Source organism: Thamnophis elegans, chromosome 4 (assembly GCF_009769535.1).
Source record: "Thamnophis elegans isolate rThaEle1 chromosome 4, rThaEle1.pri, whole genome shotgun sequence".
NCBI lineage: Eukaryota > Metazoa > Chordata > Lepidosauria > Squamata > Colubridae > Thamnophis > Thamnophis elegans.
Window position 1 is genome coordinate 30,497,847 of NC_045544.1, and position 26,607 is coordinate 30,524,453.

At 40.4% G+C, this 26,607-nt stretch overlaps 1 protein-coding gene across 2 annotated transcripts in view; it reads right to left on the reverse strand.

Annotated features, from left to right (window-relative positions):
* Window positions 1–2,844: 2,844 nt before the first annotated feature.
* SCML4 (Scm polycomb group protein like 4) overlaps window positions 2,845–26,607 on the reverse strand; it is a 45,765-nt gene continuing 22,002 nt past the window's right edge. The window contains exons 5-7 of one of the 2 annotated variants that reach the window (XM_032214865.1): window positions 19,606–19,872; window positions 8,360–8,505; window positions 2,845–2,970 (exon numbers count right to left, since the gene is read on the reverse strand). In XM_032214865.1, the coding sequence (XP_032070756.1) occupies window positions 2,845–2,970; window positions 8,360–8,505; window positions 19,606–19,872 (539 nt within the window). Of the gene's footprint in view, window positions 2,971–8,359; window positions 8,506–19,605; window positions 19,876–26,607 lie in introns of both variants that reach the window. The other variant, XM_032214866.1, reaches the window with a different exon arrangement.

Sequence of the window (26,607 nt, forward strand, 5' to 3'; positions counted from 1 at the left end):
TTAAGCTTATTCACATATGTATTTCAGTTTAATTGACCAAACCTCAGAGGACTTGACCTGATTTAAATGTGCTTACAAAAATAGTTTAAACCCCTAGAGATCAAGATATGTATATATACCTCCAGTCTAATGAGAAGGTGATCTAGACATAATAAGACGGCTGTGAAAGACAACTGCTCGTTTGCATGTGGGAGGCTCCTGTGGGACCTATCCTGCAATTATGCTAACAGGATGCCAGGTTATGGACCTCTAAGGACCAGTAGTTGTGGATATGCTGACGATGTGCATGTGACAAGCTCCAAGAGGCCTCTTTCTCTATCTGTGAAACATCTGATGCATGTAGAAAGGCCCATGCCTTGCAGCAACAAGATGTAAAGTTATTCAAGTTAATAACAATAAGAATATATATATCTGATCTATTTTTGGACACCAATACTCTGAATATTTCCAGGGTATATGAGATTGTGTTAATCTAAACAAAAAAGTTAGAATAGCTGTAATGTATTCCCAATATGTATTCCCAATACATTCCCAATATTAGGGCAAAACAAAACAAAATCTTTTTTTCTCTGAGATGTACTTACACACAATTTTTAAACCGAGAAAAACAAGGTATTATTCAACTTTTCCAATTTATCCCTTAAAAGATCTTGTTCTCACCCACTGCTTACCAGATGTATCATGTAGATGGAATAATGGCAGATATGTAGTGTAACTGTATAGGATAATACATCTGTTGAGAATTAATGCAATTTTTGTAATTTTAGCTACAAGATAAAATTAATGATAATGTATGTTTCTTCTAGAGTGAACATCCTTGTAAGTCTACAGTGCAGCGTTTAATTATTTTATCTTTCTTTCTGATACATTATTTGTGTGAGTCCCCTCTCCCCATTCCAAATACACAATATTTGCAGAATAGAACCAGATCATGAAGGAAAATTGTTAGTCAAGCAATTTGTTTTGTTTGTAAGCTTCCTAACCAAAATTCCCGACCATAGGATTCTCATTTACTGTTCTGATATCAAAACTGTCTTCTGCATGTGAAAAGTAGAAGTACCATCTGCAGCAGGAAGGTTTGATTAGAGTAGAAGCTATAAGCCCATATTTGATTAAAGGTGAGATATCACTCAAGGGAAAGTTGTTCTTTAGAGTGCAATGATGCTATCACAGCTCAAGACTGGAGTTGATTAACATCAAATCCTCTTGTGACAAAACAGGATACTTGAGATAAGAGAGAGAAATATTCCTGTTTCTACTGAAATAATTCATGTTTTCAAAATAGTGCAAACCACGGGACAGATTTCCCATAATACCATAGAATAAAATAATATCTTTAGTTAATTGGATACAAATTTGTAGATTTCTTGGTTCTTAGCTAATCAGCCTATGATCAATGTGCATGCATCAAATAAGTAACTGCAGTATTTTTTTAGTTAACCAAATCACATCAAAGTTTGGTAGGAAATGTGGCTCAGAGTGGATTACACTCCACAAATTTGACAGCTAACCAGTCACTGGTAATGGTTCCTGGCCAACAAGAAACAATCTTTCTACTACAAGTTGCCAAAAAAATACTTTCCTTGAGTTCTTCAAGCTTGAAGCAGGCAGATGTTATTCACTTCAAAGCTTTGGGAGAGATGTGACCTCTTGCTCCTGGCCGTCTATTTCTCTGCACATTCAGGACAGTTTTGGTAAGCCAGCTAAACCACCAAAGAACGACTAAGCAAATTAACATCTGTAACTTTCATTCCAGTGATGTTAACAATTGTCACATAACGTTTTCAAAGAGTATGGAGCAGTTCTATGAATTATGAATGTTTGGCCATGGCCTTTCTTCTAGACTAGATCTTGTGCAGCCAAGAGTTAAAGAAACTGTGGGTTTCTACATTATGTACTAGACTTCGGGGGCAAACTAGAGAAGGGATATTTCCTCATTGTTTTCAAATGGTATGATATTGTATACTTATCATGTTATAAAACAGTCTGTTGCCAATATGCTCCTGGCTATCCAAAATCACATTACTTAGACCTTCATGCTGATGACTATGTAGGAAAGCATATGATTCAGGGTAGCAAGAAAAAACCTGGAGAACAGCAAACAGTTAGCTGTTCAGTCAGTTTACAGGCTGAATGCCATGAAAACATGATTAAATTCACAGTGTATGTCCAAGCAAATGCACAATTTTTATCTTCATATTCCCAGAATATTCTGTGATCCTCCCAGGTCACTGGGCAAAAATATAGATGGGTCTCCTGTTAAAGGAATGCATGTGTGGTTACACAAAAGAATTAGATTAGGAGTTTGTTTGCAGATGCGTGAATGTTGCTAGACTACAATTGATGATTGGCAGCTAAATGCATTCATTGATTCCAATTAAAAACCACTCTGTTTGAGGTGATATGAGAGTGCTTTGACTCTGATAGCAAATTCATAAGACGAGTCACCTGATATGGCCAGATGCAATGGCCAGACTTAAGTGAAGCAGCCCAGAAAAAAATTTCCTAAAGCTTTTCAAATGTCTTCTTTTCTAAAAAGTAGGGAAGATCTTTTGGCGTACAATTTTTCTTTTATGATTACAAAAATAGGACTTAATAATAATAATAATATTAACAATAACAATATGAATAATACAAAATAATTATAATTGTATACTTTTTTGGAAAAGTATTCACACAAATCAGCAAAAATGGTGAAGATGAAGACTTTTAGAAAGGCCAAGTTCTCAGTACAAAACAGAGGAGAAGCAGCTTGAAAATGGATTATTTTTCCATAAGGCAACTTGTTACCTTTCATCTACTTCCTTGATTTATATTGGAATTGTTTGGTCTTTTAAAAAAGCATCAGAACTTGGCTTGTTTCAATTTATCGATGTGATAACAGAGTTTGAGTGCCGGTCCCAGCTTCAGACCCAAATATTTCATGATCATGTCGCTTTTCAGTAGCAAGAGAGCATTGCCATCAATCTCCTAATACAAAAAGAAAGACAGAAGATGGAATGAAGAGCATAAATCATAATTTGGAACTGTGTTTGCAGAAGAAATAAAACAATTTGCTGCAAAGCTGTAGAAAGAATTGCCCTGCATGTCTCTGACGATACCAAACATTTTTGAGAAATTCAACAAAGTAGGACCTCAATTCCCAAATGTTCTACTATTCCAGAATTGGATCTATTTAACTGAAGTGCTGGTGAATTTATTTATTTAAACTACGTTCATGAAACCTGCCACGCCATGCAACATCTGGTAATATACAACATTAAAATGCCTTCCATAAAAATGTAAATGAACACAAAAGTAATAACGAGATCACTGAATAATGAAACACCACCACCATGAAGAGACAAGAACTAAATGTGTGAGCGTAAGTCTAAACGGAAGTCAAATATCAGAAGCAGCTGTTGATTTTCTTGATGGTCCAGCTTCATCAAGTCCTCTGAGTTCAGAGCCAGTGTCAGATGTCTGTTCTTGGGGTACTACATAGTCACAAGGAAATATGATCTTTCACAACAGCAGCAGCAACTACAAACTAACAAATCAGGTAACAGGGCCAGGACCGTCTAGAAGCCGCCGATAGCAATAGCACTTAGATTTATATACTACTTCATAGTGTTTTATAGCCATCTTTAAGCAGTTTATGCAGTCAGCATATTTCACCCAACAATCAGGGTCCTCATTTTACCAACCTCGGAAGGATGGAAGGCTGAGTCAACCTTGACCCAGTCAGAATTGAACTCCTGGCAGCCAGCAGGTTTAGCCTGCAATACTGCATTCTGACCACTGCGCAACCACGGCTCTTATGCTCATAGTCAGATGACTATGAACTGCAAAGGAAAGGACTTTAACGAATGCTCTAACGTGAAACAGTTGAAATATGAACTATAAAAGTTGCCTCTTACAGGATCTCTGCAGGAGATGTCAAAAAATGTCAAGATGGCAACCTTGGCTGCCCTACTGAACCTCTGTCCCCTTTTTATATGTTCTGTGTCTGAAATCAGGTAAAAGGGATGGAGACTTCAGTTCAAGTCTCATGGTTGTCACCAGACACAAAACATGCCAGGCCAGTAACAATAAGATAGCTGAGCAGCTTCTAATAAAGTAGAAAGAATTTGAGGACAATATTCACAGTGGGAATATTGTGCTCTTTGTGAAATGGGAGATTGCCACCCCTAGTAAAAACAGGAAGAACAAAGGGCCCTTACCAGATAGTTCCAGAGCCCAAGCACAGAGGCAGAAATAAGTTCACACAATCAAGAGACTCATGCATTGTCCTAAAACCCCATATTTCTTGTAAAGAGAATGTATTCCTCAGATGCTTCTCTCCATGATTTACTTGCTGGGATCACCTTCATGAAGGGTATATTGCAGTGATGTCTAACCTTTTTGTCGTTGTGTGCCGAAAGCACGTTTGTGTGCGTGACAATGCGTGTGTGCGTACCTACACCCGGTTCACCGACAAATGCGCGATACACATATGCGCGCCGACAAAACTGCAATGGACAAATGAGCACCGTCAAAATCGCTAATTGATTCTCGACAATAGCACGCCGACAAATGCACGATGACAAAATCGCGTCATCAACAAACTACAGACAGCCCTGTGAGTGTGCTGGGCCTTTAACATAGTGGGACGCGTATACGTACGTTATAACCCTAACTCTAACCCTAACCCTAACCCTAAACATTTTTTGATTTTATTGTGCTTGTCATTGCGCTTTTGTGGGCGCGATTTTGACATCGCGAATTTGTGGGCGCGATTTTGACGTCGCGTTTTAATCGGTGCTATTTTGTCAGCGCGCATATGTCTATCGCGCAATTGTTGGGTCATGCCTATACCCATAATGCAATGTGCATGTGACACACACAGACCGTGTGCCCTGCCCCCAGTGCATGTGCCCCACTCCCCGTGCCCTCTTTTGGGCCTAGCAGGCCTCTCTGCAGCCTCTTGGGAACAAAAATGGTCTCCTGCATGCGGCAGAGATCCAAAAATCATCTGGCCGGTGGGAGACACACAGACAAGTACAGTGGAGCTGAGCTAGGGTGACAGTTCACGTGCCCGCAGAGAGGGCTCCACGTGCCACCTGTGGCACAGGTGCCATAGGTTCACCATCACGGGTATATTGCATCAACTAGAAAAGCTAGGTGTGTTGCAGTCCAAAGTAGAGCTAAATAATATCCAGCAAGCTGGGGTTAACGTAAAAAGCTCCAGAGAATTTTGTAAAGCAGAAACAGCACACCAGGCAGTGATTGATTACATAGTCTTCCATCACAGGCTTGGTTTAGTTCTAAAGCTGAACCATATTAATCATTTCAGGAGTTGTTTATAATGGCCACCGGAGCAGGGATGGGTTCCTGCCAGTTCTAACCTCTTCTATAGAAGAGGTTCCACAAATCTACAGTGCCGTTTAGAACCAGTTCCAGCTCCCTCCCCTCTCACATCATCAAGATGAAGAGTGAGAGGAGGAATTCTGGGAGTTGAAGTCCACAAGTCTTAAAGCTTTCAAGTTTGAACACCCCTGGGGGTTTTTTCTAAAGGGTTAGGTGTGCAAGGGTCTTGTAACTTGACAGCTTTAAGACTTGCGTGCTTCAAATGCCAGAGTTTCTGAGCCAACATTTTGATTGCTAAGCAAGAGCTTTGTTAAGTGAGTTTCACCACATTTTACAAGTTGGCCATGCCCACCCAGTCACCTACAGAAGAGGTTCTAAAAAAAATTGAAACCCACCACTACCACCGGAGCTCATAAGATGCACTGGCTTCTCAAACTCTGCTGTGAGGCTGCAAAAGCATAAAGCAACTGGAAACATTTCATGTTGCTTTATTACAATCTAATCCTGTGAACACCAACTGTCAGGTTTAATATTTCAATAGTGGTGTAAAACTCTCCGAGAGAGCCCACTAACCAATGCAAACAAGCTCTAAATCATAAGGCTGACTTTGCTGTAGCTTCTTAAAGTGTAAAACATTCTGCTTGGTAATTGAACAGAAATGGAAGGATTGCTTTGCCATCTCTTCCCCCCCCCCCCTTTGCTCTGTTTTTTAAAACAACTGGGAAAACAAACTTTATACTGCCCAGCAATATTATCACTCTATTAAGGTAAACTAATTGGAAATAAAGCTAAAATAATCCATGCAAAAATGGTTCAGTCTTAACAAATACATATGCTTTCAGTTCTATGTCTCATCAGAGGAGGCAGATCCGATTCTGAATGAACAGGTTAAATCTGTCTTCATTCAAAAGCTGCACTTTCTCTTCTGTATTAATTTTTTGGTCCCAAACCAGAACTCAGCGAGAATTCTGTTGCATCAAAATCTCATTTTTGGGTTGGCTTCCTTATTTGTTAGTTAGCCTGATGGCTTTGATTTTTAACTGTACCTGTGAACTCTGTTCGCACACCCAAGCACAATTTGCTTTACATACAGCTTGTTGAACAAACCACAAGGGATTGAGTTTACACAATATACTAAGCTATAAATCCTGGCTTAGAAACAATAAGGACGGAGTTTACATAACCTAAGCTGTGGCCAAAGGAAGCCTGTTGCCCAAACTTTCCTTTTATTGTCCTACTTCTCCCTTGAAAGTGCATAGATCAGCCCAGCTGGCAAGGGATTTAGGATCTGGTGAAGATCAACCATCCCAAGAGTAATGAAGCATGCCTTAATTAAGACACACAGCGTTGATGTCGCAGATGTTGTTTTCAGAATATACATTGCTGATCTCTCTTTGTTGTGACAAGTCAAACGAATAATTCTTCTCATTGGACAGTGGTGGCATGTCACAGCCAAATTAGCTGAATGCAAGGAAGGGAAGACAGGAGCTCGGAATGTCAGTGGCATTCGGGACATCAGTTTAAATGATGCACCTACATTTTAAAATGATTTAACGTGCTGAAAACTGTGGTTAAGGTTAATGGAGTAATCACTTGTCTCTCACCTCTGGTGTCTTCTTGTTAATCCAGTTTAGCTACAAACGTTAACAATTGCTCAGAAATGAGTAATTCAAAGGCATAATTGAGCTGAATACAGCGATAGTTTTAATCAACCACTAGACCTCTTGTAGGTTTCCCTGCGAAGCTGACTGAATTATAAGCAGGAGGTGAGTGAGTGCCAGGGTGGGGAGAGGATTTAAAACCAATGTATCTTTGAATTCTCATCTTTCTTACAAAGGATATTGTTATTCTACAAAAAAAATGCTAGCAATCCTAGTTATTGGATACTTTTCTGACTGAAAACAAAAAGCCAAACAAGGTTAGCCCAGCTAGCTCTTCAGCAGACTTTTTCCCACAATGACTGAAGTGGTATTTCTGGGGAGTGCACAAAAAGATGGTTCTGCCATTCAGTTCTCTTGCAATTGACCCTCAGTGGCAGGCTGCCTGGCCCTGGGGTCCCTCTTTAGCTGTAGCACTAACAAGCTTTAGATCCTCTCTGAATCCATCCAAGCCCCACCTCAAGCTCTCTAAGATATGAGTGCCATCAAGTTGTGCCTGAGATCCATGGTTCCACCACAAAACCGCGAAGCCCTTATCCGCGCTGACATAAGTGCGGAGGGCAAATCCGCGCCGTTCGAAGCGCTAAGGAAAAACGCGACCCTACCGCGATGACATAATCGCGGAGGGCAAATCCGCGCCTTCCGAAGCACTCAGCACCCTAAACCAAACCCTAAACCTAACCCTAAACCTAACCCTAAACCTAACCCTAAACCTAACCCTAAACCTAACCCTAACCCTAAACCTAACCCTAAACCTAACCCTAAACCTAACCCTAAACCTAACCCTAAACCTAACCCTAAACCTAACCCTAAACCTAACCCTAAACCTAACCCTAAACCTAACCCTAAACCTAACCCTAAATCTAACCCTAAACCTAACCCTAAACCTAACCCTAAAGCAAACCCCTAAACCTAATCCTAACCCTTACCTTAATTTAAATCGGCTTTCTGCCACCGCACTGTTTTAAAGTGCCCTTCCGTCACCGCGCTGTTGTCGCGGTGGTGATGATGCGCAGTGATGACGTCGCGGCTTTAGTGACGTGGTTTTATCACCGCTATTTTGACGAGCGCGGTTTTGTCGTGCCATGGACATCCATATTCAGTGTTTCTCAATCTTGGCTACCTGAAAATTCATGGACTTCAACTCCCAGAATTCCGCATGCTGGCTGGGGAATTCTGGGAGCTGAACTTCACCCATCTTCAAACACTGCCCTAGATTAATTCTATTTGCCTGGAGGAAGACTCACTTTGATTAATTTTTGTCAGCTGTCCGTTTCAATTTACATTTACATTGGTTCAAGTACAGACCAAAGCAGTTTGCTAGAAGGTTACATTTGGATCCTGTCATTTATCGCAGAAAGACTTCTACGTACGTGTTTCCTGAAGAGTTCCACGTGAGGTCCTAAAGCATGAGGATCCGCATCTTTAACAAACCATACCACATCATCAACAGTCCAGGTCAAAGGATTTTTGCTTGTGGGTCTTGTGGCATCCTGTCTTTCTGGAGATGGACTGGAGGCTATAGGAGTGAAGCAACAATTAGTGGGAGAGAATAACACATGACAATCCATCCACTGTTTCAACTGTACCGTGTCGGCTGTGACCAGCCACACCAAACAATTTGAAGTCTAGATAACTAGGTTACATTGATACGATTACTGTGTTTGTATGTCATTTTAAGCTGTAATAAAGTTTCTTTGGGTTTGATTTAATATAGCGTGTGAACTCAACCTCTGTAAGTTTTAAAGCATGTTTCAAAGCTGACTATTTTGTATGAATGCAGTCAGTTATGGTTAACCAATAAGCCAGTGGTGAAATTCAAAAAGTTTTTATGGCCGGTTCTCTGGGCGTGGCTTGGTGAGCGTGGCAGGGGAAGGATACTGCAAAATTCCTATTCCCAGCCCACTCCAGGGGAAGGATATTGCAAAATCTCCATTCCCACCCCACTCTGGGGCCAGTCAGAGGTGATATTTGCCGGTTCTCTGAACTACTCAAAATGTCTGCCACTTGTTCTCTAGAACCTGTCAGAACCTGCTGGATTTCACCCCTGCAATAAGTCCCTATTAAGCAAAACATGAGCGAACCTATTTTCTGAACTTACAAGAAGGTTTTAATAAATGCATTTGTGTAATGTTAATGCCTGTTAGTTTTTGAACAATGCACAGCAAGGAAACATAATGTCAGTGCTGCTTCGCCTCATTGCTGCTTCGCTGATACCAGAGTGATTGGCCAACCGACCCTAAGGTCACAATCATGGGAATGCAATACAGAACAGGACTGAGCTCATCAAATGTCAAAAACATTACCAAAACAATTTGTTTTTAATTTAATTGGACACTAGGGAATAGTTGCAGGGGGGTGGGGACCTGGAAAGGGGGAAAGTTGGTAGGCAGTTTTCACACTCAAGGCTCAGATCTGCCTTTTTCTATCTTGTAACCACTTGGCTTTAGTAAAGTTAATCCTTTCACGACTTATGCAGCCCAAGGCTCTTTTTTTGATAAACAACCAGTTCGGGACAAGTCCGAAACGTAAGTTGTGTTGCATTCAGGAGCAAGCAGTATTTTCATAGGCATTATTACAAGTCGAAATAACATCAAAAACACAGTATGTATAGCATGATATTGTGCAAATAACCTAATTATGTAATCTATATTGTGACATCTATTACAAATATACCATATTTTTCGGACTATAAGACGCACCGGTGTATAAGACACACCAAGATTTCAAAGAAGTAAGTAAGAAAAAAAGTTTTTGCCTTCCCTCAGCCCCAAGCAGCACTCTGCAGGCTTCAGCAGGTCTGGGGCAAGGCAAAAATGCCCCCATTTTTGCCTTTACCCAGCCCCTGTATTTGCCTTGCCCCAGCCCTGCTGAAGCCTGCAGAGTGCTGCTGGGGGCTGAGGGAAGGCAAAAAAGCCTATGTTTTTGTGAAAAGAGGCCCGTTTGTTTTTGCAAAAAATTTTTGCCCCAGCCCTGCTGAAGCCTGCAGGGCTGCAGGAGGCCAAAAATGGCTGTATTCGGTGTATAAGATGCACCAACATTTCCAAGCTCTTTTAGGGGGGGAAGGTGCACCTTATACTCTGAAAAATATGGTATATACTTCATGAGGTATATGTCATTTGCTTGCACACACACCCCAGGATGGCCATGATTCCATAATGCTGAGAATGCAGATGTCCTAATGCTCCGCAATAAACCTTGACAAGCCCACATTTTATATCCTTGCCAAATGTCACTGGTGGTTGAATTTCTTCGGTACTAATAATTGTGTAGGGGATGTGAATGAAATCCAAGTTCCATAGAAAAGGCTTGTGTATTCTTTTTTCTTTCTCTCCCTCCTCTATAGAAACTTTCCCCAATCCTGCACCCTCCAGAATTGTTCCAACTAGCATTAGACAATTTGGTGTCTCCAAGCCCCTGGAGATCTCAGTTCCATCAGCTAATAGAGGCAAACACAAAGGCCATTGGAAAAGTCCCAAACCAACATTTCTAGAGAATTCTAAGCTGTCCATCTTTGTTTTTAAGTTCAATTCAAAATTCCTATCCAGGATCACCATGAATGACTGGCTGGGAATTCTGGGAATTGCAATTTTAACTCATTCAACAATACCAGCCTAGAAAATCTGTTCTTGGCAATGCACTAATGTCATTCCTCCAAATTAAATTATTTAATAGGATTTTAAAATATCTATAATGACACAATATCACCAATCCTCGTAAGATTTAAGCCATGGGAAAGAGTCCTGAAATGAGAGATCTCACAAGATTTCAGGTAATTTGGGGAAAGAATCCAGGGCCTGAAAACAATGATCAATCTCTGCTTTACAGCCTAAGCAAAGGTGAGGAACCTGTAGCGCTCCAGAAATAATGAAAATGCTATTTGTGGACTTCCACTCCCATGATGGATAGGGAATTCTGGGAATTGAAGTCCACATATCTTAAAGTCTCCATGATTGAGGAACACTGGTTTAGGCATTCAGGAGGTAAGGATGAAGCATTTTAATTCAGCAATAACTGAAGGGCTGCTGCTTGCCTATCTATTAATGTCTATGGTTGGTATACCAACCTAAAATGGTTGTGGCAGATCGTGGCGTAATATGTTACGTGAATCCAATCAATTAGGTTGAATATTTAATTATGGTTAATTAAACCATGGATTTCCTTGTGTGAACACAGCCTATAATTTCTTCTGATAGGATCTTTCTTAGTGTTTGGTGGATGTGCAATTCTACACCTTCAACATATATAAAAAAGCAGTAACATTTAAAATAGTTCAGCCATTGATTTTTATACGTATTTTGCTTTATTGCCACTTCATATCTTCTTGCAATTAAATTCCAAGGAACTTGCATTCAGTATAGATCATTTTCACTTTATCACTTCACTGTCATTTTCATCCAGATAAGGTTGAAATTCAGATAATATATGAAATGACAGCTTCATTCAATCTTTTGCTATGGCATCCCAATTGGGACTGAGATCTTTTCATAGTCCATCTAAGCTAATCCAAGTGAACATGTGTTATTTATAGGGCTATTACCATGTTACTTTTTGCGTCCATCTCTGTCTGATAAATGTACAATGTATTTTTCATATTTATATTTCTGTTTTAATGTTATAGTTATTACATTGTTGCAGTTAGTTTGCCACTTCCCTCGTTTCTTATTTGATTTCCAAGTAAAGCTTTAGCATTTATTTTTTCTGTTGTACCCTGTGTGATTCCAGATCAGTACATATAAAAGAAAGATGCTAATAGGATAGGAGAAGAAATAAAAAAGCAAATCAGCTATAAATGCTTCCATTTCTTGTGACATGAAACAAAAAAGCTGTTAGCTACCAAGTTGTTGATTGAAAATAGTAAATACCAAATTCTGCATCATGTGCGCAAAGCATCTATTTCATAACTCCGCTTTGATCCTATCCCCATATTCTACTTGTGATTATCCTGTTCCATTTTTTTTGACATTGTTTTTTGAACTTTAAGTGTGAAACTCATGGACTTTGTCCAGAACTCATATGCTTCTATCAATAATGAAATCTCACCATTTTATTTTTATTGATGGTTTCAGATATTTGGATTGTTTTATTATGTCCATCACCCAGAGTCACTACCTGAGATGAATGACTATAAAAATATGATAAATAAATAAAATAAAACCCGTGGCACGACATAACCGCGGTAGACTAAAGCGCGCCGACGACACCGTGGCGCTAAAACCGCGATGTCAAAAGCGCGTCCACAACAGCGCGCCGACAACAGCGCGCCGACCGAAGCGCGATTTAACTTAAGGTAAGGTTTAGGGTTAGGTTTAGGGTTAGGTTTAGGGTTAGGTTTAGGGTTAGGTTTAGGGTTAGGTTTAGGGTTAGGTTTAGGGTAGGTTTAGCGTTAGGTTTAGGGTTAGGTTTAGGGTTATTTTTAGGGTTATGTTACAGCGCGCTTCTGTCAGCGCGCTGTTGTCGGTGTGCTGTTGTCGTGCGGTTTTGACGGTGCGGTTTTGTCACCGCGCTTTAGTCACACGCGCTTTAGTCTACCGCGGTTTTGTGGTGGAACCATAAAACCAGCTATTATCTGGTAGAAGAAGAAGGGGATGAAGACTAGGAAGGAAGGAAGTAGAGAAGGAAGGGAGGGAGAAAGGAAAAGAAAGAGAAAACAAGGTGGTGTCTTAGCAGGTGCGAAGGATGGTAAACAAAGCATTCTAAACTGTACCTTATAACCTTCCAAATGGGATAATAATAATATAAGAACAGCAAAGAAAAAGAATAATTATGTGAATGTATATCTATAATCTGTATGTAAGAGAACAAATGACAGTAAAAATATATAGCATAATATAGGTAAATAATATCTGGTCATAAGTAGCTAAGTTTAAATAAATAAAGAAATGTACACACAAATGGATAACGAATAAGGAGATTATGAATGAAAGATAGAAATGTATAGTAGGGAAAACACTAACTGCAAAGAAACCGGTTCGGAACTGCTGTATGATATACGATGGAACTTATTGTTCCTATGTTGTTTTTAAGTTATGTGTTTGTTTTTGTTGATGTGTTTATGTGTTTAAAATAAAAACAAAAACAAAAAAAACCTAGATATTATCATCACAGGTAACTGATCAAAGCAGCCATCCAAAAGGCAAAACAAGATTTCAGTAAATCATGGAATCAATATGTCATTTAAATTAGAGAATAATCTCCTTTGGCTGCAGTTCACATGGTGAAAAGTAAATCATTTCTACGGTGTTGTCTATTATATTTTAGAGGAGAGCATGGAAATTGCCTATCCTTTGAGTATCTCTATCCCTATTTCTACCCACCCACCCCCCTCGGTCTGATAAAATGAGTGTGAAATTAGAACCTGGCAGCTGACAAATTCAGAAAGTCCTAACAATGACATCTTTTTCTCCGTTTCTCATTATAGGATAAGTTATGGCTGCACTTTTCCTTTCATCAACATTTGCTTCATCAATATTTTCCTTCAACAATACAAAGGAAAGGAAACATTACATGAGGGACAGGCCTAACCTTTGTATCATTTCTGGTTTTATGGCTTTGTAACCAGGAGTTTAGATGTAATGACTTTCTCTTTGGAGAGCTACTAAACAACACAATGATGAATATGGTGGACATACATTTTAATGGCAGGGAACCTGGACAGATTAAGGTCATTTGGCATTTAATCAAAGCAATAAAGCATTTTGGGAATGAAAGTGCAGTTTTGTTTTTATTCTAAGACTGAAGAATTATACAGCTTGGTGGTTGTCTCTGTTCCTTTCCTGAGCATTTCCCTTTTTCCTTACTCCTCTTTTAAAGTGCCAGATGGCACAAGATTAAATGATACCTGCTTAGTTGTTCTTATATCTGTGGTGTGCTTACATAAGGGACAATTTAATTTTAAATTTATTTTTATCTAGTCTTTATAATTTTCATAAATAACTCAGGATGGCAAACCTGCCAAATACTTCTTTCTCTTCATATTTTCCCCACAACGATATCCTTGTGTGGTGAGTTGGGCTGAGAGAGAGTCACCCAAGGTCACCCAGCTAGCTTCCATGCCAAACTCTGGACCAGAAGTCATAATCTCCCAGTTTCTGGCTTGGTGCCTTACCACTAGACCAAGCTGACCTAACAAATGGAAGATTAAAGGCTTAGACAATGGAACATAATGTTAGTTATATAGTTTAGTTTAAGAAGTCTCACCTCAGTTTATCCTCAAAATAATCCCACATGATAGCTTGAAGAGACAAGAAATAACTGAAATTCAAACAAAGTATTTCCATAATTCCAACTCATCACATTGGCTACGTGGCCCTCTATATGATACTATTTGCTTTATCAATCCTAAGTAGCTACTGGAAAGCAATTTTCAGAAACCTCTAGCTTAACATCTTAGCACAATGCAAAATATCTTCAGGAATTGCAACAGTGCTAACTTCTCATTAGCCTGCCTGTTCTCTGGTCTTGTACAAGAACTATCTGGATATCAGCATGGATGTACATCATTGATAAGAGTCAAGGAAGGGCAGGATCCCTGTAGATAGCAGCCCACTGAAAACTCCAGATGTAATTTCCACCCTCTCCTTGTACAGCAGGAACTCATTGTCCTGTTTGAGACTGGAGAACTGTGCTGGGTAATGTTAACATTTCTGAAAAGAGCAGACCAATGGCCTGATATTCTACAATGCAGTTTTCTATGTTTCTACTATACTACTGCTGTAAAAAAAAACAGCATCAGAATGTCTGACAGAGCTTTACACAATATAAGTCAGTAAGAGACAAATGAAGGGCATGAGAGATATGGAGGAATTGAAATGTCTACTACAGAGATGGCAAACGTTTTCGACACCGAGTGTGTCGAAACTGGAACACGTAATGTGCGCGCCGGAGGCTCAGAAACTCAAAGAACAGCTGGTTTCTGGCCAGCTGGTCTTCGCAGGCATTAGAGCACGGGAAACCAGAAGACCAGGTGGCTGGCACATGCATGCACACTGGAAACCAGAAGAGTGACGGTGACGGTGTGCAGCCCACACAGAGGGCTCTGCATACCACCTCTGGCAAGCGTGCCAAAGGTTCACCATCACAAGTCTAGTAGATGAAGAACAGGAGAGCCAAGAGACTCAAATATATTATTAAGAAATGAAAGATCCAGAAGCAGAGTGTAAACTGTTAAACAAATAGAGATTATAAGAAATTATTGCCTGTTTAAAGTTACAATGATCAGGTTTTATGAACATAAGGTTCACTTCTGCAATATACTGATAAAGATAGTCTTTCTCCTAAGATTTCCTCTATTTGACATTTACATACTTTAAATGCTAAACTCAAAAAGCCAAAAAAAATGAACCAAATAAGCCCAGCTGTTTGCTTATAAACTAACCCAGAAAATAAATTCCATGAAAGGCCTTCCAGGAGAATTTTGGACTCGCATCAAAAAGACTTTAAGAAACTAAATTCAACATCATGAACTGAGTTATAATTGATAGTCTAATGTAAAACTGGTTGACACCACTCTTCTTCATGAATATTGTATGCAGTTATTTTTTGTTTTGCTTTTTCTTTCTTGCTGTAGGAGTTCTTCCTGTATATAAATCCTGCATTTATGCATCTGAAATTATTCACACCAGGGATTAAATACATTAATAACAATCTCATCTCTCACATGTCATAGGTATCCTAGGGCACTTGTCATCAGAATTAATCAAGATGATAAAGAATACTCAAATTACAAAGAGAGAGGACTGTTTGCCACCAATAATTACCCATAAAGATCATAATTTAGATAAAATCCAATTTCCCGGCTTTGGCAGGTGGGAAGGAAAAATGCAAATGAACTCTGGGGTGCTTAAAAACTTAGAAAGCATTTCAAAAGGAAGGGGAACCTATTTATCCATTCTTAAACAGTGTATACAGAATGTGATAACATCAACTAGTAGATTTGGATTTACATAAACACTCCTGTTATTGGGAATCAAAAGCTGCATGAAGTTAGAATTTAGCAACTTGACTCATAGCATTTCAAGAGCTCCCATATTAATGCTGCTTTGCCCACCCCCCACTTTAAAGGACAGGAGAGGGATTGATCCTTGTGTGCCTTCACTCCATGCAATGAGCTTCTCAATGTTTCCTTTTTTGAAGAATGGGAATTGCAGACTTACAATATCCACCAGAAGAAAAAGCCAACCTAATCAACTCTGCAGAAAATATAGCAGCTAGTATTGATGAATGGAATGACTGTCTCCTCTAGGCCAAATCCTAAAGATTGCAGTGCTGCAAATAAATAAACCCTTGGTCGACTTCTTCCATTTTACTTTCTCAGTCCATCTCTTGGGCAGTTACTCAATGTACCTCTTTGGTCTACTGAACAAGATCTGTTTTGTCATTTCTCAGCTCCTAACTTAGCAGCAGCTGGCTGTCCTGTCTTTATAGGTATGTGATTGCTCACCTGGGACTCAGTTTCCCTGGAAGTAAGAGAGTTCCATAGCATTCACATTGTAGCAGATTCTGGATCCCCTTCATGCTGCCAGAAAACACGGTGCAGCATGAGCACATCATTTCTGCATATCACCTGCCATTTAAAAGCACACCGTTCAAGGAGAAAAATCTCCTGCCTCCTTTGTTGCGCAGTACATGGCAGCCTGAGAATCAGAAGAGGTTTGGATTGCGCTGATCAGGCTTCTGACTGTGGTGCCCACCAAAATCTTGAGTCCTGTATGCTCCAAGAAAAAAGGGAGTTGGAGCAGAATTCTAGACTCCAGGCAGAATGTATTAGGGTTATGCTTGTATCTTGTGTGCATGTGCCTTTAAATCACTGTTTACACTATTTACACTTTGTGACCTCCTGGACAAGTCACTGCAGTTGTCTTTGGCAACATTTTTCAGAAGTGGTTTGCTCTTGCCTTCTTCTTCGGGCTGAGAGAAAGTGATTGGCCAAAAGTCACCCAGCAGGCTTCAATCATAGCTATGTCTAGAACTCACAGTATCCTAGTGTAGGAAGTTAGCTCCCACCCCTCTCCTAGAAAAATGAAATATCCTGGGAAATATAGAAACGGCAGAATATTATATTTCCAAGGATCAGAAATGAAGAAACATGTTTTTAGGCAGGAAGCAGACTCTTTCTTAATAGCCCCCACCTTTGTCAATGAGCCATTAAAATGCCTGAGCCAGTCTAATCTACATAACAAAGATCTCCCCCCCCTCAGCTCCAGGGTGATGAGATTAAGGCATGATAGTATTAGTCCTTTACCCATCTCACCACAGAACACCTGTGAAGAAGCAATGCTCAACCAAATGTGGGCTCACAGCCTACCAAGTTGCCCCTGCATGGCCCCATGGGAGTCTGACAACCAATCAGAATACAAGATCAAGATCAAAGGCCAGAGAGGGCATAAAACCAGGAACTTTCAGCATCTCGGTCTCTTTTTCTTCTTCATCTAACATCTGGAAGCATGTGATCCCCCTTTTCTGTTCAGGAGCTCAAGCCATGTGATCCTATCCACCAGTAAATCATCTTTCCAAGCAGCCTCCATGTTTCCAGTGTCTTTTTCTGGAACTGAACCCAGAAGGACATTTCTTCCAACACTAGTTTCTAGCCTGAAGCCTTAACCACTGCAACAGATTACCTCTCTTTAAAAAAAGATGCTTGTATCTTTAGAAAAGTTAAGTTTTAGTGACCTATGTTTTCTCTTGTGAGGCAAAACTAATTTTATCTGGTCAGAAGTTGCATAATTTTGGTGATAGGTAAATGTAGTTTAAAATTTTGCTACCACTAGGCTAAATGATAACATTTGGGTTTCTATACTGAAGTTATCTCCTGTTTTATCAACCCCTTTCCTCGTGGCTTAGTATTTCAGGCATGGTAGGTAGTAGGAGTAGGGAGAGGATAATTTCGGACTGTTTCTTATCTCATCTGAGGATTAATTATTGAATACCTCTTGATGGAAATGTATCTGGCAAGAACATTGCGTGAACAAGCTGTGGGGTAGGTCACTTACTAATAAGAAGAAAAACGGTCCTCAACTGGACCATATCTGTTTAACCAATAGAAGATAATATTTGTAGCTCAGGGTTGAAGTATGGGGCCCTCTGGGTGTTCTCTGAGTTTGGTGCACTGATGTTGTTACCTAGTTTGGCAATGAAACGCCTGCAAGAAAACCACCAACCTCAGAAAGCACCAAATAATATCTGTTTATACTGTCTGATTCAAGACATAAGTGGCAGGGGAATAAGAAAATACAGAAAACTCTAATTCTTTGCTGCCATCTAATGGCCATTTGGATTTTTGGTAATCCTATTTTAATAAGGGATGTGGTGGCTCAGTGGCTAAGATGCTGAGCTTGTCTATCAGAAAGGTCGGCAGTTCAGCAGTTCGAATCTCTAGCGCCACGTAACGGAGTGAGCTCCTGTTTCTTGTCCCAGCTTCTGCCAACTTAGCAGTTCAAAAGCACGTAAAAATGCAAGTAGAAAAATAGGGACCACCTTTGGTGGGAAGGTAACAGTGTTCCATGTGCCTTCGGCGTTTAGTCATGCCAGCCACATGACCACAGAGACATCTTAGGACAGCGCTGGCTCTTCAGCTTTGAAACGGAGGTGAGCACCGCCCCCTAGAGTCGAGAACAACTAGCACATATGTGTGTGGGGAACCTTTACCTTTACCTATTTTAATAAGTTTCCTTCATGTACTCTAAATAGCAGAAGGGATTTCATTCCCCCCATTAGCCTCAACTAGTATAATAGATCACATCAATCTCTGAGATTCCCCATTCTATTGTACAGGTAGACTGGGGGGGCACTATATTTATTCAGTAGGATCCAATTTTTCTTCATTTTGAAAAAAAGTTGCTTATTATTATCAAATGATAGTTGATATCTGAATCCCATGTCTGAACTTTTAAATGTTCTTATTTACAATTTTCTTCCATAATAAGATTAAGGTGCGGGGTGGTAGTGGATTAAAGTGGTGGGGGGGATGGACCTGCAGGGAAGTTAAATAGGTATATCAATAATCTATGTCTTATTATGTTTAACTGACCCCATCAGGCATCTTTAGTAGCTCCCAGGTATGAGATTCCTACTCTATCTTTTCCAACCTCAGAGCAGAGCCTAAATGGATGGGACTACATTCAGTACTGTCCAGCGACTTTATAAAATAACATCTTGATGATATCTGGTTTATAAGAAAGAAATAATATGCAAACTTCAGAAATGTTCCACTATTACATAAAATACAAAAGGGGTTAAATTAGAGTCCTAAATCATTGTTTTCATCAGAGCAGTCAAGAGAATTTAATGGGAAATCTAAAGTTACTGTCATAATTGTGTCTTATACAGTTACTGTAATTTGTGCGGGTTTATGTCCCAGCACTAAACTTAACTTCTATGGATTTAAGTGCATTTGATTGCACGAATAAGCCCTGCATGTCTGCAGGCTTTGCACAGAGTTTACATCCTTACACAGTTATTGCACAAAGCTTGGGGTGGGGTTTGATGCCACAATCCTACTGTTATCTGATTGCAATTACTGTATACGCAATTGCTTTCTCAAGAAGAGGTTTGAAATAAAGACTACAGGAATCAGCAAGGTGATAAAATCATTAGGAGAAAGGGGAAAGTGTTGTGTTACCATTTCTGTTTCCTTCCAGAATGGTTCCGTTTCTGGTTGGGCTTGATGTTTGATGCCTCAGGGTAGCGGTTGATGGGCCTCCCGAAGCCACTTGAGCAGAGCGATGACTGCAGGAGGAAGAGGACCCTCCACCGTGCCGTCCCTCTCCAGAACTCTGTCTCATAGAGTACAATGATCCCATGCAATTAAATGCTGAATCCGAGGGATCGATGCTGTAATGCTTTGTAGCCAGTGGATCAACCAGATAATCTTCAGGTATAACTGTTTCTGCTTGAAAGAGAAGAATCAGGTTATCGTGGAACGCAGTCCTATTTCCTAAAGCAACAAAATTGATTTTGAAAACTTGTTCTTTTAATTCTGTTTTAAAGACAGTTTAAATCCACTAGCAGATTAAAGTGTGAGCTACTGCAAATGGAAAGAGTTGTATTATATACAAATTATTAATAAGGATGTGTAATTAAAATAAGTTGGGGTTTATTTTTAAGATGATAGCTACCTAGTTTGGAAATTAATTAATACTGACATCACTGTCAATCTGAAACTCAGAGCTTAAATTGCTTTGGAATGATGATCTGAATATGTGCAGAAAAGGTATTATTAGGCTTAAATAAATATGTAAATTCAAGAGCTTTCTGGGGTGGTACAAACTAAATCACAGAGCAGATTGGTGATTATTAACTATTAACTCTCCTCTTTGATTGCAGTTACAACAGGAAGGCGTGAAAGGGGCACTTCATTGGTAAAACCTTGTACTACATTTTTAGTCACGAGAATAAGCAAAATAGATTTTGACAGATCTTTAATCTTCCCCAAAGAAAATGCTTTTTATTGGTGCAAGCCCTATGTCTTATTTGAAATGGGGCTTTGTTAGCAAATTACAGGAAAGGAAGCACAGGTGATGCTTGGCAGCAGTTGTCTAATTAGAGTTTTCAAACTTTTTCAGGCTGTAAAACCTGTTTATTAAAAAATTAAGAAATCCCGGGATCCAGGCTCAAGAGGCAAAGCTCTAATGATCGAAAACTGTCTGTGTGGATTGAGGTTTCCTTTGCCTTTAGTCTCATCAAGTTTTTATGGAGTTCTGTGAAACACAGCTTGAAACATCTTGGTGTAAGTTACTCTTTTAGAATGCTTTAGGCATGATACTATAATTATGGGAAGCAGAATCAAAGAGTGGGAACCATGATAATATTGGAGAGGCTTCTTATCTTTCACCTTACACTTGAACACTAATTCCCAGATACTTGCTGCTGCAAAATACTGATACTGTGATTAAAAAAAAAAAGCAGGGGTTATAATATTTCCAATTTTATTTTCCATCGGTGTTCTCTGCACCACTATAGTCTTTTCTTTTATTCATTGGCATTAGCAAGCCGTTATGACAAAAATATTAGTCATTAAAATGCTACCAGGGAAGATAGCTCTTGACAGTTTAATTTCAGAAACACGAATGAACTAGACTGTACATTACATCCAGAATGTTATCACATTTTCTGCACATGCACATTAAAACAATAAAGAAACAAAGACTACCTGGGGATTTAGAATTTGCTACAGGAGCAAATGGATCTCTCTTTTCTCAGTAGATGATTTCTCTCTGATAAGAAAGAGTCTTCATAATATTACATGCAAATGTGAAAGTCACATGCTGAGGCTAGGGCGAAGGGTTCATCAATTTGGCAACTGACCATATTTCCATGTTCGTGTTAGCGGTCTCCATAACAGCCTTCTCCCTCACATTCCTCTCAAGATTGGGACAAGTGTGCTAGTTTAGGAGATGGGTGTTGTAGTCTTATCTGGAGGCTGAAAGGCTGCTCTAATTTTTTCTTGGAAACAAATTATAAGAACTAGCAGGCCTGGCATTCATTTGGGGTTATAACATTGTTTTCTCCTTTGTCTTTTTTCCTTTTCCATTACTGTATTTTCCTTGGTCAACCCCCCCCCCCCAAAAAAAAACCCTAGTTACTAAGGAATATAGTCAATGTAAAAATATTGTGCTGGATATATGCCAAGGGTCACTTCTGTTCTCACCAGATGCCCTTCGGAAAATCACAATCTCATAAACTGATATCGAAAGACCATTAATTTCAATGCAAATAGTATTAAACTAGAGATTAAGAAGGAAGATGGATGAGAGGTAATTGGAGTCATGGGATAACACCCCCCCTCACACCATTTTTCAATGCCCTATAGCCATGATGGCGAACCTATGGCATCCTGGAGTCATATTTGCCGGCACGGCAGACCTCAGCTCCCAAACTTCCGGTTGGACCGTTGGACTGTTTTTCACCCTCCACAGGCTCTGGGGGTTTCCGGAAGCCTGGAGAGGGCGAAAAACAGGTCCAACGGTCAAGGGGAAGTTGGTTTCCAAACTTCTGGTTGGCCCATTGGGCCTGTTTTTCACCTTCCACAGGCTCCGGATGCTTTCCTGTAGCCTGGGGAGGGTGAGAAAATGGCCCAAGAGGCCAACCAGAAGTTCAGAAATAATGTTTCTGCCTTCTGGAGGGCCTCTGGGGGGGCCGGGGAGGCCATTTTTGCTCTCCTTAGGCTTCAGGAAAACCTCTGGAGCCCAGGGAGGGCAAAAACTCTCCACACACACATGGGGGGGTCGAATGTGAGGGGGGTCACACACGCATGCACAGGTGGGCAATTTTGGCACACCTTTAGAAAAAGTTTAGCCATCACTGACTGCCCTATAGACTTCTTCCCTTGGATATTCTTCAACTGTTGCTTTCCTTTATTGTTAGGAAATGGGCCAGAGTGGGATGACTCAATCTATTTGCTATTTCTTTCAGATGGAAGAGAGACAGACAGACATTATATATCATGTTATCTAATTTAATGAATGTGGGGTTCACTATTTATATACAGAAACATTTAAATAGTGTTGAAATATACAGCTTTGAATATGTTTTATCTAAACGTTACCTATGTTCAGAGCCACAGGTTGGGTTCCCTCTTCATTTTAACAACGGGTAACCAGACAAACTATAAAGATACCTGCCAGATTCCAGAGGGTTAATAAATAACACAGGGAGAAAGGAAACTTTGCTATCTGTCTTAGGCTCTATTTTAGCCAGCAACTGCCTGAGATATTAGCTGCTTTTGAATTATTTTAAATTATGTAGCTGCCACTCCTGACTCAACCTATGCTTCCTGAACCACCTGCAGCTTTCAAAGCTTTACTGCTTATCTATTTCATAAGATGATAACCATGTTTTCTTGTATTTAGCAGTATCAATAGCACTTAGTCTTATATACAGCTTCAAAGTGCTTTACAGTCGTCTCTAAGTGCTTAACAGAGTCAGCCTATTGCCCCCAACAATCAGGGTCCTCATTTTACCCACCTGGGAAGGATGGGAAGCTGAATCAACCTTGAGTCTGGTGAGATTTGAACTGCCAAATTCCAGTCAGATGGCAGTCATCAGAAATAGCCTGCAGTACTGCACTCTAACCACTGCGTCACCGTGGCTCAGAATACAATATAGGCAATACAATAGTCAGATGCTTCACCTCCAATAGATTCATATACATAAATATTTCTTTCATCTTCCACGAAATATAACAAGCCAATCTCTGTGAATGGTCCCAACAATCAGGGACCCCCAACAATCAGGGTCCTCATTTTACCAACCTTGGAAGGCTGAGTCCACCTCGAGCCGGTCAGAATCAAACTGCTGGCAGTCAGCAGAGTTAGCCTGCAATCTTGCATTCTAACCACTGCATCCTCACACCATTCTTCCTATCACAGCTATTTTTTGGAATGCGTGATCAGTAGTCAAGTGGCTCCTGGTTCAAAAAAAAATTGCGAACCTTGGGCTTAGAATTAGAAGATTCTTTCCTGCAATTATGCCAAATGGAGCCAAGCCGTGAAGTCTCCCTAAGATTCACCAATTTATCTAAACTATTGGGATCACATACTTTTGCTTACAAAACTGAAAATGATGTACTGTATGTATGCATTACAAGATTTAAAAAAAACCCTCATATATTAACAAAACTGATCAATCTGGTCTGAAATCTACCAAAGAAGCTTCTCCTGTAATGCCAGAAGAGCCCATCACATCTGTCATCAACCGAAAGCAGCAGAGTGCATTAACGTGTCTGGCTTGTATAGGGAACATGTTTACAAAATGACTCTTTAGGCTGTGGTCACAAGAGAGGAGTGTCTGGAAAGACACACAAAGCATTCAAAAGTGAAGACGGCCTCTGTGCCTGCTGAATTGAAACCGCATCCTTTTGATATGTATGTTGCATGTGTGTTCGATACAGTGGTGGGATTCAAATAATTTGGCAACCAGTTCTCCCAGGGTCGAGTTGGCTGTCATGGGAGGCATAGCCCATCCCCATTCTCCAGCTCCGCTGCTCATGTAGAATGAGCCTCCCATGATGGCCAATCTGATCCTGGGTGAACCAGTTGTTAAATTAACACACACACATATGCTATCAAAGTGGATCCTGGGCGCTGCGCTGCAATGGAGAAACAGGCAACAGAGTAGCCAGCACAAGGGGGTGAGGAGCAGGGAAAAGAAAGAGGGAAAGCGGCCTTCTTCTCCTTCCCTTGCGCTGGCCATTCCATTGCCTGTTTCTCCATTGCAGCGCAGCACCCAGGATCCACTTTGATAGTTGTGGGTGAGTAATTTAACAACTGGTTTGCCTGAACTGGTGTGAACTGGCTGAATCACACCACTGTTGGTGAGAAGGATGTTCAGTCGTGTAGACAAGGACACCATCTTGGCTTTTTTTGACTCTCTTGCAGTTGCCCTTGTAATAGCCTGTTATACAAATACCTGTCCCTTGACTGTATTGCTGTCATTCAAGACCTGTCCAGGGGAGGCAGAGGCAGCAGGACCCACACCCCACTTTTGACTGAAGCTCAGCTTTCACAAAGAATGAAAAAACCTGTCTCTCAAATCGTCCCACTGCATCTCATTTCAAATGCCGGAGACAACCTAGCAGCCTTCCCTTCACCAACTGCTTCAGACAGGCAAATAGCTTTCTATTAAATATTGTTGTGGTTGACTAGATTGCACAGATCTCCTGTTCCCACTTTAAACCTGACCTTAATATTTTATGTATTGTTTAAAGGATAATGTTCCAGGCAGAGGAATCTATGAGGCAATAAATGAATTGTGCAGGTAATTAAATGACGAACCAAAGCCAGAAATACTGATAACCATAAAAACCATTTATTTTGACTTTACTCCAAAGCTATGTGCAGCAATTATTGTAGGAGGGGAAAGAAGATTGAATGCTACAGGACTAAGTGAAAGGAAGACTAAAACAGCACATTTGTAGCATACAAGGAATTGAACTCAAATTCTGTTTGTTGTGTTTTTCTGCCTGCAGAAGAACACTTCGAAGTCAGGTAAAAGACACTTATGACTATTACGCTGAGCCATTAAAATATGTTTTTAATGAGTTCCTCAAAGCATTTAATGCATTTTACAGTCTGGATAAAAGAAAACAATGCCATTAAATTTCATAGCCTTCTTTGCCAGCACGTTCTAAGAAAGATTCCATATTTAGCAAACCTGAAGATGACATAGAAGGAAAAAATAACCCCTATCTCTCAAATTCTATTTGACTAGAAGCCTAAATACATGGCAGAAGCGAAGCCTAATATGCATAACACAAATGCTGTTGAAATTAGATTTCTTTTTTACCTTAACAAAAACACATTTCACAGAAAGGCCAACAGTTATATTGAATTTCAAGAAAAATCTCTCCCTCCCTCCCTCCCTCCCTCCCTCCCTCCCTCCCTCCCTCTCTCTCTCTCTCTCACACACACACACACACACACAATATATGGAAGAGAACAGAACCTATGACCCAATTTGTTTCCAAAAGTTTTGTTACTTTGAATCACTTTAAAAATAGTCTTCATCCTCTAGCAAAATTCATGTACTCCAATTACCTACATTATTTTAAAAAGAATTTAACACTCTTTTTTCTTTTACACACACATTTGTATTTGTATTTGTATTTGTATTTGGTTTATTTGTATGCCGCCCTTCTCCAGGAGGGACTCAGGGCGGCGAACAACTCAGGGGGGAAAGGGAACATAAACACAATACACATAATTAAAATACACGAAAATCACACAGCCATACCAGTCGAGAGGGGAGGGGAACTCACCAACCCCAGGCCTGCCGGCACAGCCAGGTTTTGATGGCTTTCCGGAAGGCCTGGAGAGAGGTGAGGGTCCGGATCTCCGCGGGGAGTTCATTCTAAAGGGCCGGAGCTGCTACAGAGAAGGCCCTCCCCCGGGTAATAGCCAGATGGCATTGGCTGGTGGACGGAACCCGGAGGAGGCCGACCCTGTGAGATCTAACGGGTCTTTGGGAGGTAATTGGCAGCAGGCAGTCTCTCAAGTACCCAGGTCCAATACCATGAAGGGCTCTATAAGTTACAACTAGCACTTTGAAGCGTATCCGGAGACCGATCGATAGCCAGTGCAGTTCGCGGAGGATAGGTGTAACGTGAGTGTACCGAGGTGCACCCACAATCGCTCGCATGGCTGCATTCTGGACGAGTTGAAGTCTCTGAATACTCTTCAAAGGCGCATGCATTCCCTCACAAACATTCCCTTCGGTTTCTTTTTTGTAATCTTTATAACTCTTTCTGTTGTTCCCCTCAGCCCTTCCTCACTAGTGCTACTTCTCCTCACTGTCACTCTGACTACTCAGCTTTCTCCCTTCATGCCATTCCAAACCAGACAAAATTCTACTACAATACTGTTAACAATGAAGCTGAGCCCAGAAACCCAAATGTTTTTTGTTTCCCCGAGGCTGCTCAGGAAAAGCTTGACCTCGATCTTGAAAATCTCTCAACAAATGATGAGCCATGATGGCACAGTGGTTAGAGTGCAGTACTGCAGGCTACTTCTGCTGATCACTGGCTGCCAGCAGTTTTGCAGATCGAATCTCACCAGGCTGAAGGTTGACTCAGTTTTCCATCCTTCTGAGGTGGGTAAAATCAGGACCCAGATTGTTGGGGGCAATA